Raw genomic sequence first — 18918 nt, 5'->3', positions numbered from 1 at the left:
AGTAAATTGACAATGTTTTGCCGCTTTATGTTGTTTCACCTCTGACGTGAAAGGTCTAGGATATCATTTACATTTTAATCTCATGCTATTATCTGTCATGTTTTTCTATAAATATATCAGATGCCTAGATAGCCAGTTGAACCTGGCCAGTGAACATAACAATACTGTTATCCTGAATTATTTATTACAAACTTTTTAAAATATAATTTTAAATAAATATAACTACAGAAAACAAGCCTATTAAGTATGTGCCAATTAGCGTAAACTCAGTGAGCTTTGAATCCTGTAAATACTAAGTGAAAACAAACATGTTTATAACTAATTTATTTAAAAAAATAATATTAATAAACAAACCTTGAAAACCAACATCAGTTCTGACGTATAGCAGGCAAAGGCGTGACTTTGATATATATATATATATATATATATATATATATATATATATATATATATGTATGTGTGTGTGTGTATGTAATAGCAGGCGAGACCCAACAATTTGGCTAGAATTCTGATACACCACAAACCAGAAGTAAGACTATAAAAATGTAGTTTATACAATATTTAATATCTAGAAGAATTGTCAATGATTTTGTCATCATTAACCGTAAAAATTGCCAAAGACTGCAGCCATTTTATTTTCATTTATTGTCTTCCTTTTATCGCCAATACGCACATAGTTCGTAATACATAAACAATAAACGTTTGGTATGGCTGCGAACATAATTTCATCGACACACACTTGCTATAACATCCATTTACCTACATTGAAAATCGACATTAACACAAACACGTGCTTTTGCATCGTAGGCCTCCGCTTGGAAGTTAATTACAGTGTTGCCGACCCAGTGCTCCGGCTTTGTATATAGATGCCTCTGACTCAGACCGTCACAGTGCATTTTCAATTCATAATGAACAGTGTGTCCATGGTTGTTCATTGTAACGCTAACGCTTTCAACGTCGCCGAAGGACATTAAAACTTCATCTTCCACCGCCCCTAGATTGTACTATTAATAGTAGAATATAAGGCAGCACATTGACGTCGTTGTTTACATTCACAGTATGTCTGTCTACTATGTTCAAGGAACTCTATAGTCAAGTCGTGCGTACATTGGTTGCTAAAGTGTCCCGGATCCTAAGCCTGCTTGTAACGAATTTATAGTACTGTTATCAGTATTAGTTCGTTGAAAAGTCTTAATCCAATCTCATTTATAACTGAAGGTATGTACAGTAAGTTACAATTCTATGTCTTCTTCTTTTTCAACTTTTGTGGTTGTTGGAATTCTGTTCGTGCCTTCTGCGAGCCGTGCGGTTCTTCGCCTTGTGTTTCTTTTGGTGGTTCTCCATCTTGGAGAGCAGGAGGCTCCAGTAGTGCAGATAGTCTCTGTACTTGGTGAGGACGCCCCAGTCTCGAACGAGGCGCTTCGTCTCGTCGGGAGGATTGCGCTCTTCGTCCGACATGAGGCTGCGTTGCACCCGCGGCACGGGTACGGCGATTTGCAACACGATCAACGCTTCTTCCACCTCGCACAGGAACTGCAACACACAGAATCAAGATGTTTTTAACTTATTTCGTCGGCTTACAAGCAAAATACATGAAGTTAAAAATATTACGTGTGGAAAAAGGTCTTTTGAAAGGTTTTGAAAAAACTGAATCCTGAAAATATTATTTTTAGTAAGTTGTTTCTGTTTATGTGTATTTAATTTTACAATAAAGTTTATACACATACAGTAAATTCTCTGTGATCCGTTGCTATGTCGTCCGTCCGCTTCGTCGTCCGGCATTCACGTGATTTCATAGGCAACGCCTTACTGCAAGACGGTACGGAAATTAGTTAACTATCCCTCCATCGTCTGCATAATTGATGTGAGTAAATACGATAAGAAAATATTTGTGAACATTTGAATAAGACAGTAATTAAATCACCGATTACAATAGTTACAATCAATATATTTTTTTAATTTATTCCAATTAACATCAAGGAAGCTTATTTGTCCCTGATACAATGTAGCAAGCTAATACAGTCACACGTTCTTTTTGGATTTTGAAACCAGGCGCAGTTTTGCATGACGTAGATTCTAAAGTTCTTTTCGGTAAACATTTGATATTTAAACCGGTTTCGTCACAATTGTATATCTACTGGAGAGATAATTCTAGTTTACTCACCAAATCTCGGAATGTAGTTTTATATTCTTCAGCTGCAACAGTATCAGATGACATCCTCTCTCCACAAATTGCAAGCGGACGAACACCATACTTTTCCCTCCACATTGACAATACCCATCACTAGCAGAGAAATTATCGCCTCCGTGTTTCTTATGCATATCAAGCGCTTTCTCTTTCAGAATCGGACCAGACACTGAAGTATCTTTCCTTCTTTTTTCTTGAAACAATAGAAACAGTTCCTTATCGTATTTGAAAACACTAGGCTGCTTCAATGTACGGCGCTTGTCATTAGAGCTCGTGGATGCACAATATTCTTCCAATGCAGCCCGATTACGCTTCCAGTCATAAATTGTACTTCTTGGGATAGCAGAAATAGTTTCTCCTTCATCCAGCCGCTTCAAAATATCCAATTTGTCTTTTAAAAAATAACTAAACTTCGAGCGTTTATCAGTAAACGTCTTAGAAAGCATAGTGAGCTTCTTCCACACACAACCTGTGATTTACTGAAAGCACGACGGGGTTGCAAGTAGGGGGAGGAAAAAAGTACATGGCGGGGAGGAAGAAGGCACGTACTGTACTGTGAGTAGCCAATACTAATTACCTACCCTACTGTCCGGATGAGAGAGAAGTTACTGTACATTATGTAGCTACATTATTCAGCGTGAACCGTAAGTAATGTCATTAATTTCAGGGGTTACTCTTTGAGATATTTCAAACAAAATAGTTTAATACAGTTTTGCTCGTTTGTCCTTCCTTTTCGAGATAAAATTATTTTATATGAAACATTTCATAGCATAATCTGAGAAACTCATTGATTTAATTTCTATGCCCAGTCAATTTAAGAGAGCAGTGTAATATGATAATAATTGATTAGTATAATTTTAGTTTTGTCCTTTATATGTGTAGAAATTTGATCGGAACAAATGCTATTTTTTTAAATTAATTTTCACGACGAAAAGTTACATTTGTTCAAATGAAATTTCTACACTTTTAAAGGACAATACTAAAATTATTTCAATCATTTATTATCATAATACTCTGCTCTCTTAAGCTGATTAAGCATATTGCGAATTAAATCAATGGCTTTCCCAAAACACGCTATGACATGTTTCACATAATTTTTTTTTTCTCGAAAAGGAAACAAAAATGAGCAAAATTGTATTAAACTTTTTTTGTCCGAAATATTTCAAAGAATAATCCCTTGATAGTAATGACATTATTTAAGGTTCATTCTGTAGGCCTATACGTCTTTTTCTAATATTTTTGACTTAATGTGTTTTGCTTGTAAACCGGCGATTTGTTGGCCAAATGCCGATGGTTTCTATCTTCTGCCTTTTTCGTGTAAATTTTGTAAATTGCTATAAGAAAATTTTATTAGACGTACTATTGTTGTTACTATTATGTCATAATTCTTACGTACGTATATGCTTTTTTTTCTACAGAAGCATCTCGGTACAACGACATCGTGAAACACCTGGTCTATTAGAAGGAGGAGCGAATGCTGCAAGGGTAAGTTTTATTAAAATGTCTTTAGTATAAGAATTCTGGAGCGAATTATAGTGAAATAGTCGTTCTCAAATGTATGCATTTGTTTATTAATACATTTGCTTATTTATTGGTTTTGTTTATAACATTAGGCAAGGGGTAAAGTTTGTTTTTTCAGACTAATTTGATTTTGTTTGTGTGATTTCTGGTTTGGTTTACTTAAACACATTCCCCTAATCCTGAATGACCAGTTAGTTTAACGATAGTGTTATACAGAGGCTCAAGTTTTCTTTCTATAGCCGAATAATCAGTTATGTGTCAACTCCAAGAATTTCATTTGTTACTAGCTACTTAAATTGCCATATAGTCGTAGCTTTCGATGTATGAGTATTTTTGCTGACTGTCGCATGTCATCATATTTAAATAACTTAGTCATCGCACATTTCTGGTACTTTTATATACGTGGATATTTCAAATTTTATCAGGAAATTATTGCTAACAGATTAAGGGAACATGGTGAATACGAAGTATATGAGGAAGTTCAATGTCTTTCTACGGAAGGATCTACACGGCGTGTTGACATCATAATAATTGACCGAGATAAAAAAAACTGGTCTCGTTCTTGACCCCACTGTAAGGTTCGAAATTAATGATCAACCAAAGCAGATACGTGAAGAGAAACGCGCTATTTACCTTCCATGCTGTGATGATCTCAGTCATAAATATAATATTCAAGATTGGAATGTCATTGGACTTATGTTTGGTGCGCGAGGAACAATTCCCAAATTTACATTGGAGATCCTCAGAAAATTAAAGGTTCCTGAAAATACTCTTCAGACAATTGCATCAAACATTTTAAAATCTTCTTTGAACATCACCAATCACCATCTCTATTCATATTTCTAATATTCAATTTATATTACTTATTTTCAATACATTTTTATCGTTTTGATAGCTACCACATCTTGTCGCAGAATATTCTTTTTTTTTAATTGCATTATGTATTTTTTAACATTAATTTACATTTTCTTTTCTCACCATCTCTATTCATATTTCTAATATTCAATTTATATTACTTATTTTCAATACATTTTTATCGTTTTGATAGCTACCACATCTTGTCGCAGAATATTCTTTTTTTTTTTAATTGCATTATGTATTTTTTTTTAACATTAATTTACATTTTCTTTTCTTTTCATTTGAATTGATTAGGATGCCGATATTCTAATGCAAAATTTGGACGGCTATCATTTCGATTATGTATGTAAATTGGAATAATATTTACTCATAATAACAAATTATAGATAGAATTAGTGTGGTATCTAAGATATTATTTTTTCATTGCATGTCTTTCTTTGTCTACAATGAGAAGAATAAAACGAACGTGGAAGATGTTGTTAAGTAATGCTGAGTTCTTGGCAATAAAACCGTAAACTCTCTTGCTCTCCAATATAGGAGAGTGTTGTTGCAAAAAGTATAACCGTTTTAACGTAGGCACCATGACGGTTATATCACCTATATGAAACTCCCAAACTGTCTGCAAGACCACACTTGCCGTTGCTTAGCGAGTCCATAGTTCGACCATGCTGGGAGGATTGTCAGACAACTCCAGCGGTCGTATCCCCTCTTCACCACTTAGAGAAAGCTAACGCATGTTATGGCAGGTCAGCATGCTGAAAAGGCACAGTTTTGCTGCTGTTGCCCGGTGCCCAGAGCCTCGTTTGTTGAAGATAGGTTGCACCACTGGAAGGTGAGGATGCGATTTGAGTAGGAGAGGTTATGGAATATGCTTCACTATTCCTTGCAGTTCACATAGACGATATATGTATCTCGAAGGCTATTGCACAGCGAATTGTTGTCAAGTTTGTCAGTGCGGAAGGAATCGGACGTGTTGAAAGTTATAGACTTCTATTCCAGGAAAACTATTTTGTCTCGTTAGGTTGTATTGGACTGGAGAATATCATTTGAAGGTGGGCATACTATAATTTCTAATATGCTACATACTACACTTTCCGCGACTTCTGTCAACGAACAAAAAATTCGACTCGTTCAAGAACTTTATTTATTTATTTATTTATTTTTTATTTATTCGAATGATAGGTACGTAGATAGCTTTTCTTTGACCTAAACACAAACTCAAGATTAAAACAATATAACTTGATGCAACTTAAAATTAAATCTAATGAAGGAACTAAAAAAATTCTTAAAGAACTAAACAGACGCATGAGGCTTCTCGCTTCCCAGGATCTGGCACATTCAGTCAGTGATTTTAGAGCTGGACAGCGTTGGAGATGATCCCTATTCATCACTTCTTGAAGGTCACAAAGGGTACAGGTTGGATTTTGATAAACACCGAAACGGTGGAGATGCTGCGCCAAGCAGTCATGTCCAGTTGCAAGGCAGAAATGCGCGACTGCCAATCTTCTTGGTCTGTTAGGTATTGATAGAAGGTCCCTTCTCCAGTGTTTTCCATATGTTTTTTTCTGCAGTCTCATGGGAGTGGTTTTGTAGGCAACTTATTTGATGTACAATTTTATTGTCTGGAAGGGTGTTGGTTTAGGAGATGTTTGTAAAATTTCGCACCTTTTTTGCCAAGGCATCGGCCTGCTCATTGCCAAATAAGTTGCAGTGCCCGCCACAATTTTGTGTTTTGCTTGTAATAGTTTTATGGCATTTTGACAGTCTTAGATTGATGAAGACTCGGGGTCTGAGAAACCTACAGATTCTATGGCTGCTTTGGAGTTGCACAGGATGACAACATTCTTGAATTTAGTTTGATGACATATCAGTTGAGTTAAGGCTACCCTGATAGCTTCAATTTCACCGTCATAAGCTGACCTATGGGTGTCTACCGTTGTATAGAAAGCAAAGATATCGCTGTATACACCGGCACCATCATTAATATCATCCTTCATTTTGGATCCGTCTGTATGAACACGAAGCCAATCAGTTTCTGGATAATTGAGGTTAATTGTTTCAAGAGCCAGAGATCTTAATATATCTACTGGTGTTTCTTTTTTACAAACAGCATCTTCCAAATCTGCGGAGAATAAGATGAAAAAACTTATTTGGAAAAAACAATGAATAGTGCCTGCCTGTGAATTGACCAAGAAAGTAAATGTCAGCAATAGTAGCACCGAAAAAATGATTAACAAACTCCTAAGTCATTTCAAACGTGTAAGATAGATGCCAAGAAATCTGACAAGAAAACAAAGCAAGACTAGTTTAACTTAATCCAACGTTTCCAGTGCTATAATTAACGGTGTTACGAGTTCCTGGATAGAATTGTGGCAACCGATGAGACTTGAATATGCTAACTAAGGTTGCTACGAAGAAATTGAAACATTGAGCTTAGTCACCATCGGGAAAGAAAGTCAAATCATGAGAAAAAAGTTATAGTTACGGTTATTTGGAATATAGAAAGATTGATATTATTTTGTCGATTTTCTATTAGTTCAGTAGACGTTGAATGCAGCATACTATAATAGCCATATTTTGAAAGGTAAATCAAAAGAAACCGTAAGGCTAGCAAGTGGAAAATAGTTAATCTGGGCCAATACTAATTAATCCTTCACCACCACTTTTCACATATCAACCTATTGTCCAACCTGCTACCTACCCGTGGAAGAATCTCAGCCGACAAATAATGCCCTCTATTGGCATGACGATGAACTATGTCAATCAGCGTATTCCGAATCTCACCGGACCGGTGGACAACAATGACGTCACGCTGCAGCGAAATAGGAACAAAACTGCTGGAAGGATAGATGGCTGTCATGGCGACTGTATAAGTTGTCTGTGCTACGCTGGCAAAATTTTGCGAAATTTCCGTATTGCCATCTCGTTCAAAGAAAAGAGAGCATAAACAATTTATTTCTTGAACAAGTAGTAATAACTGGTCCGTTAAAATGTTTTTTCATAAGCCATTAACATATTGTTTTCACATTGTGCTCATTACAAACAATACAGCAGAACTAAAGCAGAACACACCGCCATGACACAACAGTGCACGATGTCATTCGTCTGCTAATTCCCGCCCTATACAAGAACCAATCAGATTCAATGATGGCGGCTGATGGAGACTGCCAACACCTGTGCAAGCTGATGGCACCGGTGCGACACCGGTGGAGCATCAGTGACTCCATCGGTGAAATTCGGAACACCGTGATGCCATCAGATTGCTCAGCGCTGAGATTCGGAATACGCTAAATGTGAAGAGCCGATTTCGAGCAGACAGTCATTTTGTAGCCTCGTACCGTTACTTACAATAAGAATAACAAACATTGGGCCTATTTCCTCAAGCGGCATTCGCGTTGTAACCACAGAAGTGCTGCTTCCTTAGCACTTACATTATTTAATACCTGGCAGTGTAATGGTGCAAACATCTCACCTCAATGAGATGTGTATTGGTGTCGACTACCAGGGATAGGTCAGCTGAGTCCTCTACAATGGCTTCCAAAGCCACGCAGAATGTCTGTAGCTCCGTGTGAAGTTTGGGAAGATAGCTTGATATCTGTTGAATAAACCAGATGCACGAATTAAGTTTTTTTAATTTCTATACGTATTTCTGAATGAGAATTTAACTGTAAGAATCTCTTTGGTATATTAAATACACATTTGATGAATTACATAATTTATTATCTGAAGAATAAAATGTATTTCGAAAATCATGTTCAGATTGTATATTTTTAATCTGTCAGGTTAGAGAAGAAAGTGGAAAAAAAATCAATATCTCTATGTATTATATGTTTCATAGACTTTAAGAAAGATTTTGATATGGTCAATATAAAAACGTTTTGGGATAAAGACATTCTAAACTATCTGGCCAAAATTATTCAGACTATAACAATGACACAATAAAAATAAATATTGGCAATGACATCTGAGGATTGTAAAGATATTACACAAGAACTTAGAGAAGGATACATCTATCGTCTGTATTATTTAATTCATATTTGGACGAAGAGATCAGTCGATGGCTAAATCAACTGAGAACAAGTACGTATTTTATAGTACTAAGTACCTTTTCACACACTCTTACTAGCTGATGACTAGGTTAAGTTATCAAATTCAGAAGTAATTTTCAAAGGTCTGTCTAGACATTGTACAATATTGAAAACTATTGTAATTTAGAATTTTCGACAAGTCAAGAATAAGAACAATTTATTTATTTACATTAAAAAGATACATTAAGAAACTAATTCCTACATAAAACAGAAATACAGATTAAGGACTTTATCCCCATATGAGCAAACGCTCGTGGTCGGAAGTAAACTGACCTGTAGGTAAGCAGAAAGAAGAAGACAAAATAAAGAAATTAATATAAGCAATAAAATAGCACAGATTACAAAAACAATCACAATTGAACATTTTTATAACCAATATTTACAAGTATAATAAAATAAGACTAATATTTACCAATTAATCATCTAATCCTGTGTTAAGTTCCCTTAATAATTTCTTTAATCTTCAGTTTAAATTTAATCATACTTATGTTAGCTAAAACAGGGTACTGAGAAATTAATTTGTTGTATAGTTTTAAGCCATAGTTGAAGCCATGTTTCATATTGTACCAGGAGCTATTGAATTTATGGATTCTGTGAAATGAAATAATATGTTTCTTTTTTTTTTTGTCTATTTTCTTTGTGTAAAACGAAAGTTTTTGGAGTTTTTGGGTACAGAACATTTAAGAATAAAAAATGTATTAATAATGAAACCATTTTAATCATTTAGGGTGCTATGCATAGACAATTCGCTAGCCCGCGCTACGAGCGTGCTAAACTAGCCCCGGCTGTCGACTGATTACTTGTACAGGATTCATATCATATATCATATCATATCATATCATATCATATCATATCATATCATATCATATATCATATCATATCATATCATATCATATCATATCATATATCATATCATATCATATCATATCATATATCATATCATATCATATCATATCATATCATATATCATATATCATATCATATCATATCATATCATATCATATCATATCATATCATATCATATCATATGTTAGTGAAATCAGGATAGAATCAGTGAAATGTGTCGTAGTTCCAGTGCAGTGAGTTGACAGCGAAATGAGTGTAATGTTGAAAGGTACTTGTGCAGATATGAACATATACTCGTGGGTTTTAGTTCGATCTTAGTTTTAAGATACAAATTAGAATATTTCAAATGTTATTTTAAGTGATCGTTTCATTTAATTTAGTATATTCCCTGTTGTTGTTGTTGTTATTATTATTATTATTATTATTAATTGTTAGTGTTATTATTAATTGTATTTTAATTAATAAGTTTATTATTGTCATTATTGAGTGTAATTAGTTACCACTGCCACCGGGTATATACCCATTGCAGTGTGAATAAATACATACATATATCATATCATATCATATCATATCATATCATATCATATCATATCATATCATATCATATCATATCATATCATATCATATCATATCATATCATATCATATCATATCATTAACATTGGTTTATGAATACGAAAAACGTTAGTTCGCTGATCATCCACCGGAAGCCCGCGCTAACAATGTCTATGAATATGGCCCTCAGAGTGTAACATTTCATGCCACAATTCAAATGATGCAAATTAAAATAAGTGTCTACAGTTATTGGTACAATTAAACATACTACACTGAAAAAAGGGGGGAAATAGACCTTCCTGAAAATTTATAGAATATCAGTCGTGCCAGAATTTGTGACTCGGCCTAGGTAGAGTAGTCGGTATAGCACTGGCCTTCTATGCTCGAGGTTGCAGGTTCGATCCCGGCCCAGGTCGATGGCATTTAAGTGTGCTTAAATGCGACAGGATTATGTCAGTAGATTTACTGGCATGTAAAAGAACTCCTGAGGAACAAAATTCCGACACACCGGCGACGCTGATATAACCTCGGCAGTTGCGAGCGTCGTAAATAAACCGTAATAATAATTATTATTTCTCTATGAGGCAGAAAATTATTTACAAAATTATCGATTGAAAGGCAGAGAAGCGAGGGAGATGTAGAGAGAATACACACACGCAAACACACCTGCTGCAATTAGAATACGAATCCGCTGACATTTTAGTCACAGACACTAATATTTGTCACAGATAATGGAATTGGTATATATTAAGTGTTAAACTACAGAAAATACTGTGTGTATTTTTGTATTTAAATTTCTTAGTATACTAGGTAGCTACATAAGTCAACAGAACTACATTTTTAGGATTCAGACAGAGACTGACTATGTCAACATTCACTATTGTTGATCAAGATATTAAAAATACAAGTAAGAGCCTGCATTGGAAAGCGACTGGAGAAAAGTTGCCAAATCATAATTAATTATATTTAAATTGTGCAGGAATTCATGAGTGCTCAAAAAAATTTATTAAAAAATAACTTTTGGAAGCTACTTCACAAACTTATCACCATGGTAACGAAAACTATAAATTTTTAAATGCAAGAAACTTTATTTGGAATGAACTTAATTAAAATACTTCAGGTATAGTTCAAAATGTAACTTCTTTTAATAGTAACTTACAGCATTGTAACAAAAAACGACAGATAAATGCATGTCGAAACATCATAATGATAGGGAAGTGAAAGTTAAAATGAATACATCCAAGATCTATCGTCTCCTATTATGTTAATTCAAGTGGTTCATGGTTTGTATGACGCTTAGAACTCTCCTAGAATTTCTCAGATCATAATTAGAATATTCCAACTGTTGAAATTATTTGACACTTTAAGTAATGTATAAAAAAGTTCCACAGGAAAAATTAGACAAAGATTGAAATCATATTGTTAATAACTAACGTATAAATTTCAGCTATAAGAGAGTGAGTCATGATACATCCGTAATACCCACTATTACGCTTAGGGTCTACTTGAATATACGATTACTGTCAGGATATTGTATTATATCGCTGGCTTAGAATGACAAGGTTCTAACCACCAACATAATAATAATAATAATAATAATAATAATAATAATAATAATAATATATTTTGTGTGCAAATTGACCTTGCATCAGCATCATATTTTACACGTAACTTTGAAGCTGTCATCTGTTGCAAAATAGAAGAATGGCAACATTCTGTTTGCCATAGAAGAATTTCAGTAGTTGAAATGATTACGTTTTAACTGTTGTCATTTGTTAAGTTTTAACTTAGTAACCAACCATTGCTTGTTTTCAGAAGTTATGGGAGTGATTGTGTGTTGCGATTTATTCGGTATCAAATAAGATAATATATTTAAGCTATTTTCTACATTTTAGTCTACATGATTTGCGGGGTCATTTCACCAAAAGGAAAGAATGAGAAGAAGGCAGCGAACAAAAATAAATGGCAGGCACAATCAGAAAGCGGAAGCATGAAATCACACGTAGATAAAATGAAAAGTGTAGAACCAAAAAGAAAAAAAAAACTCCTAAAAATTGTGAAATGCAATGTGAAGTTCTTGACGAAACGTCCAAGACGTGAACGACGAGAGTTTAAACTGAAAATGATAAGAAGAGAGTCTTAATTTTTTAATCTACAAAATGTCTAATTAAACTTCCAAAAGCTGAAAGAGTTTATTTTTACTTCAGAAGAAAGTTAATATTTAGAACAAGGATGTCAAAGCGCCTGTATTACATACTCATACTGCAAGCAATACAAATCCAATAAAGTTCAATTTTTAGCAAGATAAAATACAAACATTGCCTTTATGGAAATGCTGAGCGGGTTCTTGAGAGCACGCAGTATAGACTCTTTGACATCCCTGATTTACAGTCTATCAAGTTACATTTCCACGACGAAAAAATATTATTGCACTTTATAGAACGAAACACAATTATGGTGGAGGTGATAATGACTTGGCTAGTGTCTTAAAAAGTTGTTAGATGCAGACTCTAGATAACTTCGTAATTGATAAATAGATTAAAAAATACCTGAAGTCGAGTCCAGCGGCCACTGTATAATATGAGGACATTGCCCATACCGGGCACCCAGCTCGGAACATGCCTGTGCCTCTCCACGTCTTTCCGGATCTGCTAGAAACAAAGTAGGCCTATAAGTTCTTCTTCTTGCTTGACATTGGACTTCTTCATACAAGCACACTTAACATTTGCCTACCTCGGAGTATGACTCGTTGAGCGTTTGGTTCTTGATGTGCTCCAGGGTTACATTGAGCTGATGGCGTATCTTCCTGAGGCTGCGGCTCAGCTGTCGTCCCCACGTGTTCTTATCTACCACGACCCTGACAATACAAGAAGAGGCTGAAGTTCAGTCTCAAGTTTGAGGCCAAACTAGACAGAGAGTGACACCACTTTCACAAACAAAACACCTAGTACATCTACGATAAAATCGACTAAGAACTTTATTGTATAATTTAACAATTACTTACTTAAAAATAGCTTTCAGATATCCCGGAGGTTCATTGCCGCCCTCATACAAGTCCGCCATCGGTCCCTGTCCTGAGCAAGATTAATCCAGTCCCTACCATCACATCCCACCTTCCTCAAATCCATTTTAATATTATCCTCCCATCTACGTCTCGGCCTCCCCAAAGATCTTTTTCCTCCTCCCTCCCAACTAACACTCCATATGCATTTCTGGATTCATCCATACGTGCTACATGCCCGGCCTACCTCAAACGTCTGGATTTAATGTTCCTAATTATGTCGGGTGAAGAATACAATGCGTGCAGTTCTGCGTTGTGTAACTTTCTCCATTCTCCTGTAACGTCATTCCTCTTAGTCCCAAATATTTTCCTAAGAACCTTATTTTCAAATATCCTTAGCCTCTCTTCCTCTCTCAAAGTGAGAGTCCAAGTTTCACAACCATACAGAACAACCGGTAATATAATTCTTTTATAAATTCTAACTTTCAGCTTTTTTGAGAGCAGACTGGATGACAAAAGCTTCTGAGCCGAATAATAATACGCCTTTCCCATATTTATTCTGCGTTTAATTTCCTATCGAGTATCATTTATATTTGTTACTGTTGCTCCAAGATATTTGAATTTTTCCACTCATCAAAGGGTAAATTTCCAATTTTTATATTTACATTTCGTACTGTGTTCTGGTCACAAGACATAATGTTATACTTTGTCTTGTCGGAATTTACTTCCAAACCTACATATCACTTTATATGCTTCAAGTAAAATTCTTAAGACAAATGGGAGATTATTTATAGTACACCATTAGTGTTTTTGTTTTGAGTAGGTCAGTTAAAGTACTAGGTGACCATTTTGTATGTGGAACCTAAACAGTAGCGCTGCAGTCGTGTATTGTGATTCTATGAGAAAAAGAAAGAAATTGTCTATTTGATAGTCCGATTTTATTACAAGTAATAATGTTCCCAAGAATGAAATAAAGTCGCACATAGTATACGCGACAGTGTATAGAAACATAATAAAGAAAATTGTAAAATAGCCTAGGCCCTACATTATTTAACGCGATATATATTAGACTACAGAACTAAAATAACATGAAATATGAAATATAACACAAAGTGAGGAAAATAAAATAATAAAAATGAGACGACAATGAACTTGGCGGTTAATTTAGGAGTAACATTTCTTCTAACATTTTATTATGTATAGTCGGAAGCACTGCTTTTGCCATCAAACGTCAGATAGGCACCGGGAATGAAGCCTATCTCACATCCAGCATAAACGTTGATCTGCCCTACTGTTATAAAAATACTCTGTGCACTACCATGCTACCAACGATATTTTTTTACTGTACAATGCGTGTATCCAGGTCTCTTCTTAGTACATCATTGGCCTTATTTACTCTGATATTTTATTTTTCCGTACAAATCGGAGATAGGTTCTGCAATTATGTTATTTAGTTCAAAGAAGCTGACGATTATCTTCATATTTTTAAAATCTCTGTAGTGTGAAAGATTTTCCTCAGTATTTCTTTGTAGTCTGTAAAATTTATTTTCTCCTTACAAAATGTATAATTTACGTAGCGCACTGATTTCTTTATAATTATCATACTGTATGATTATGTCTCGTGACGAGAATATTGTACGAAATGGAAATATAAAAATTGGAAATTTATCTTTTGAAGAAGTGGAAAAATTCAAATACCAGGGAGCAACATTAACAAATATAAACGATACTCGGGAGGAAATTAAACACAGAATAAATATGGGAAATGCCTGTTATTATTCGGTTGAGAAGCTTTTATCATCCAGTCTGCTGTCAAAAAATCTGAAAGTTAGAATTTATAAAACAGTTATATTACCGGTTGTTCTTTATGGTTGTGAAACTTGGACTCTCACTTTGAGAGAGGAACATAGGTTAAGGGTGTTTGAGAATAAGGTGCTTAGGAAATTATTTGGGGCTAAGAGGGATGAAGTTACAGGAGAATGGAGAAAGTTACACAAGACAGAACTGCACGCATTGTATTCTTCACCTGACATAATTAGGAACATTAAATCCAGACGTTTGAGATGGGCAGGGCATGTAGCACGTATGGGCGAATCCAGAAATGCATATAGAATGTTAGTTGGGAGGCCGGAGGGAAAAAGACCTTTGGGAAGACCGAGACGTAGATGGGAAGATAATATTAAAATGGATTTGAAGGAGGTGGGATATGATGATAGAGACTGGATTAATCTTGTTCAGGATAGGGACTAATGGCGGGCTTATGTGAGGGCGACAATGAACCTCCGGATTCCTTAAAAGCCAGTAAATAAGTAAGTAAGTAAGTTCACAAGTTGAGATTCTGTTACCTTTTTTAGGAAAATACTATATTAACTCCCTTCACTTCAGCTGCTTAAACTTCTATTAGCAGTTTGCTTATCATAGACTTAACTTAGTTGTAACGTTCTGCTGGGATGTTCAGCAGGTTTCCCGATTACTGAGCGACTCAAAAGTGACTTGCCAAATGGAATACTCGTACATTATACTATTTGGAAATGAATCCTATCTTTTGTAAGTACCACTAGATCTCAACGGTGACACCACAGTTTTGAGGATGATTTTGAAATATTTCTTTCACTTGGTATTTAAATTCCGTTTACATATTGACTTCGGTATATCGTATTTGTATCGCTACATAAAAAAATATATATTTATTGTTATCTAATCACTCACTCACCTGTGGTATTTTGTGCGACCTTCGGGACTGCCACAGGGCTGGTTCCATGCAGGTATGTTTGTAACATTAACCCGCGTTAATGTTTGATGGAATGAAAGGATTTCTGATGAAAATATCAGCATTACAGGTAGAACAGCGTTTTTTATACTGTAAAAAAATAATATTTATTCATACTATTATCCAGATAGAACTCAAGTAAGACATTATATTAGCATGTTTTTTTTTGTTATTTAACGACGCTTTATCAACTACTGGGTTATTTAGCGTCGATGAAATTGGTGATAGTGAGATGTTATTTGGCGAGATGAGGCCGAGGGTTTTCTTAGATTACCTGACATTTGCCTCCCAAGCGGGAATCGAATCCATGTCTGAGCGCAGCTCTGGGTCAGAAGGCAAGCGCCTCTACTGACTGACCTACGCCACTGGCTTTATGGGTCTTGACAGAAGCTCTTTGCTTTAATATAAATTATGTTTTGTACGTCGATTACTGAGATTTATATTTTCAGTATGCGTAAGGGACATCTGTCAGAGTATTATTTGCATCACCTTCCATGCTGCGTTGAATCTTGGATTCAAATCGAGCTTAGACTGGTTGAGTATTTTCCGAGATTTTCTCTAACTGTGAGGCAAATTCTCGGACACACTCACCATACTATTTACTAGCCATTACCAATTCCATGGACGCTATATAATACGACAGTTGGTACAACATCGTTAATTAACCCATAAACAACATCTATTATAAACGAAAAAATAACTTGACAATCTGAAATAGCCTATTGAAGGCAGTATCTCTGATAAAGATGCATTCGCGTTTTTATTTCAGTAGAGATATTTGTTCTTATTTTGTACCCAGAAATAACTCACTCACTCACTCACTCACTCACTCACTCACTCACTCACTCACTCACTCACTCACTCACTCACTCACTCTGTGTAGTATTTCACTATCACTTGCAAAATTATTAATATTGTATAATAATTAAATTAGACCTACGTATTTTGAGTATGATATTTGACACTACGTTATCGGAAGAAAAATAAAGGTAGGCCTAAACGTGCGAATTCTAAAAGACGGATAGACAGTATGCCCAATATTAATTACCTTAAAGGCTTATAGTGCTTTTTATAATTTTTTTGTAGTGCATTCTTCTTATTCTACGACTTTCTTTTCTATACAGGTTAGTCGTCTTCAAACATCATTGGTATCTTTCGTTTCATTCACATTGTTAAGGGGTACCTTTCTTTAATTAGCTATATTAAAAAATGATGCTTTTCAGTTGCAGTTGTCAACAATGTCTGACCAAGGATCGAATAGAGGGAGGACAATTCATTCATTCATTCATTCATTCATTCATTCATTCATTCATTCATTCATTCATTCATTCATTCATTCTTTTCTGTCCAAGGGCAGGTCTTTCACTGCAAACTCAGCATTCTCCAATCTTTCCTATTTTCTGCCTTTCTCTTAGTCTCCGCATATGATTCATATATTATCTTAATGTCGTCTATCACCTGATACCTCCTTCTGTCCCGAACTTTTCTCCAGTTCAACATTCCTTCTAGTGCATCCTTTAGTAGGTAATTCTTTCTCTTCTAGAGACACAGCCAGTTCCTTTTTATATTCCTGTTCAGTTTCAGCATCATACTTTCTTCACCCACGCTTTCCAACATAGATTCATTTCTTATTCTGTCTGTCCAATTCACACACGCCATTCGATAATAAATTTATTTCCGATGTGATAACAACTATGATTATATTCGATTGTTTAAAATAATATCTCGAAATCTGTAAAAATATAAGTGAAATAAATTGAGGCCTTGAAATAGCATTATTAATGATATGAATGTGAATACTAAGAATAACAATTAATGACATACACAGAACAATTAATACTCGTAACACAACAATTAAGTTCATTTTCGTAAGTGCTCAAATTAGAGTTATGAGAAATAAATATTAAAAATTGTATAGGTACCGGTACCTATTTTTGCTCGTCCCAGTAGGCTATAGGTTATATAAAATGTTACAGGCAGTGCTTTTTTTCTGGAGAAAAAGATGGTTGAACTCTGTGTATAATATATTACGACGGACGGGGAGATGATTACTGTCCAGAACGCGGAAATTTTGTCGTTTTTAACTTCCTTTTCGTCCACTTTAAGACTTTGAAGACGTAAGAGGAGTTAAAAGAAATTAGGTTGAACGCTTAATTATTAACACATCTCGGTTCCATGATAAAAATATAACAAAATGGTGCCGGAACGCCGTTCCGCCGTGTTCCGCCAGAAAAAAGTACTGGTTATAGCTTACTTTATATTCGTGCATTTGTTGCTAGGAACGATTGGATATTTGCATTTTTGTTTCTTAGATGCTTGTTGCCGTAGAGACGAGTGAGTTTTGTAAACAATTATTCACTCTTTGGAATGAGGGTTTTGTTCCTGATGACAGTAAAAGGAATATAAAGCATAATTTTATACATGGAATATGTAATATTAAATTTTATTTATTTATTACTACGATTTATTAAGAGGTGTCGATAAAGTTTTGTGTGCCACACGAGAGTAAGCAGATTTAATGCACTAGTCGAAATTATCATCCTCAGTTCGCGTCTCGGGCACTAAATATCTCACTCGTGGATAAAATCTCACTAGATTCTTTTGTAGCATTTGTTACTATTATTTCCAAAATCATATCTTTAGTTTCGTAAGCGTAAAATAATTTATTATCATGCTCTGAACTGTCATAAAAATACGAGACTCGAAAAATAAATATTTATATGCCCTTTCTATTACTGGAATTTCTTTACATCAGTTTAAACATTTGTTTATTGGATATTAATGATTGATAAACATGCAAATAAATTGAAACCGGTCTTTACTCACCGCATGGCAGGATATGGATCTTGACCTCCACTAGAGGAAAAGCTGAAGAGTATTGAAGTAAATGTGTGCGATAATTTTATATATACTTAAAATATTGGGGAATCACAGATAAAGGGGACTCCCAGCGAAATGAGATACGCAATACGTCAAGACTAAAAGGTCTTTGGTCGGTCATGATTTGCTCCGATTAGCATTGAACTTCTTTATATTGAATTATCTTCCAACATGTCATTTGGAGAGAACAAATCTAAGATTATGTTCAGTTA

At 34.9% G+C, this 18918-nt stretch overlaps 1 protein-coding gene across 1 annotated transcript; it reads right to left on the bottom strand.

Annotated features, from left to right (window-relative positions):
* Positions 1–458: 458 nt before the first annotated feature.
* Positions 459–18693, bottom strand: LOC138697146 (uncharacterized). The gene is made up of 6 exons (XM_069822722.1): positions 18653–18693; positions 15770–15916; positions 12789–12912; positions 12605–12703; positions 8040–8162; positions 459–1533 (listed from the first exon to the last, which is right to left on the bottom strand). Exons 1-6 carry the CDS (start codon positions 18655–18657, stop codon positions 1258–1260), a joined length of 774 nt encoding a protein of 257 aa, XP_069678823.1. The 5' UTR covers positions 18658–18693; the 3' UTR covers positions 459–1257.
* Positions 18694–18918: the final 225 nt, after the last annotated feature.

Source organism: Periplaneta americana, chromosome 3 (assembly GCF_040183065.1).
Source record: "Periplaneta americana isolate PAMFEO1 chromosome 3, P.americana_PAMFEO1_priV1, whole genome shotgun sequence".
Classification (NCBI taxonomy): Eukaryota; Metazoa; Arthropoda; class Insecta; order Blattodea; family Blattidae; genus Periplaneta; species Periplaneta americana.
Note: the sequence above shows the minus strand (reverse complement) of the source record. Positions and strands in the feature narration are given on the sequence as shown.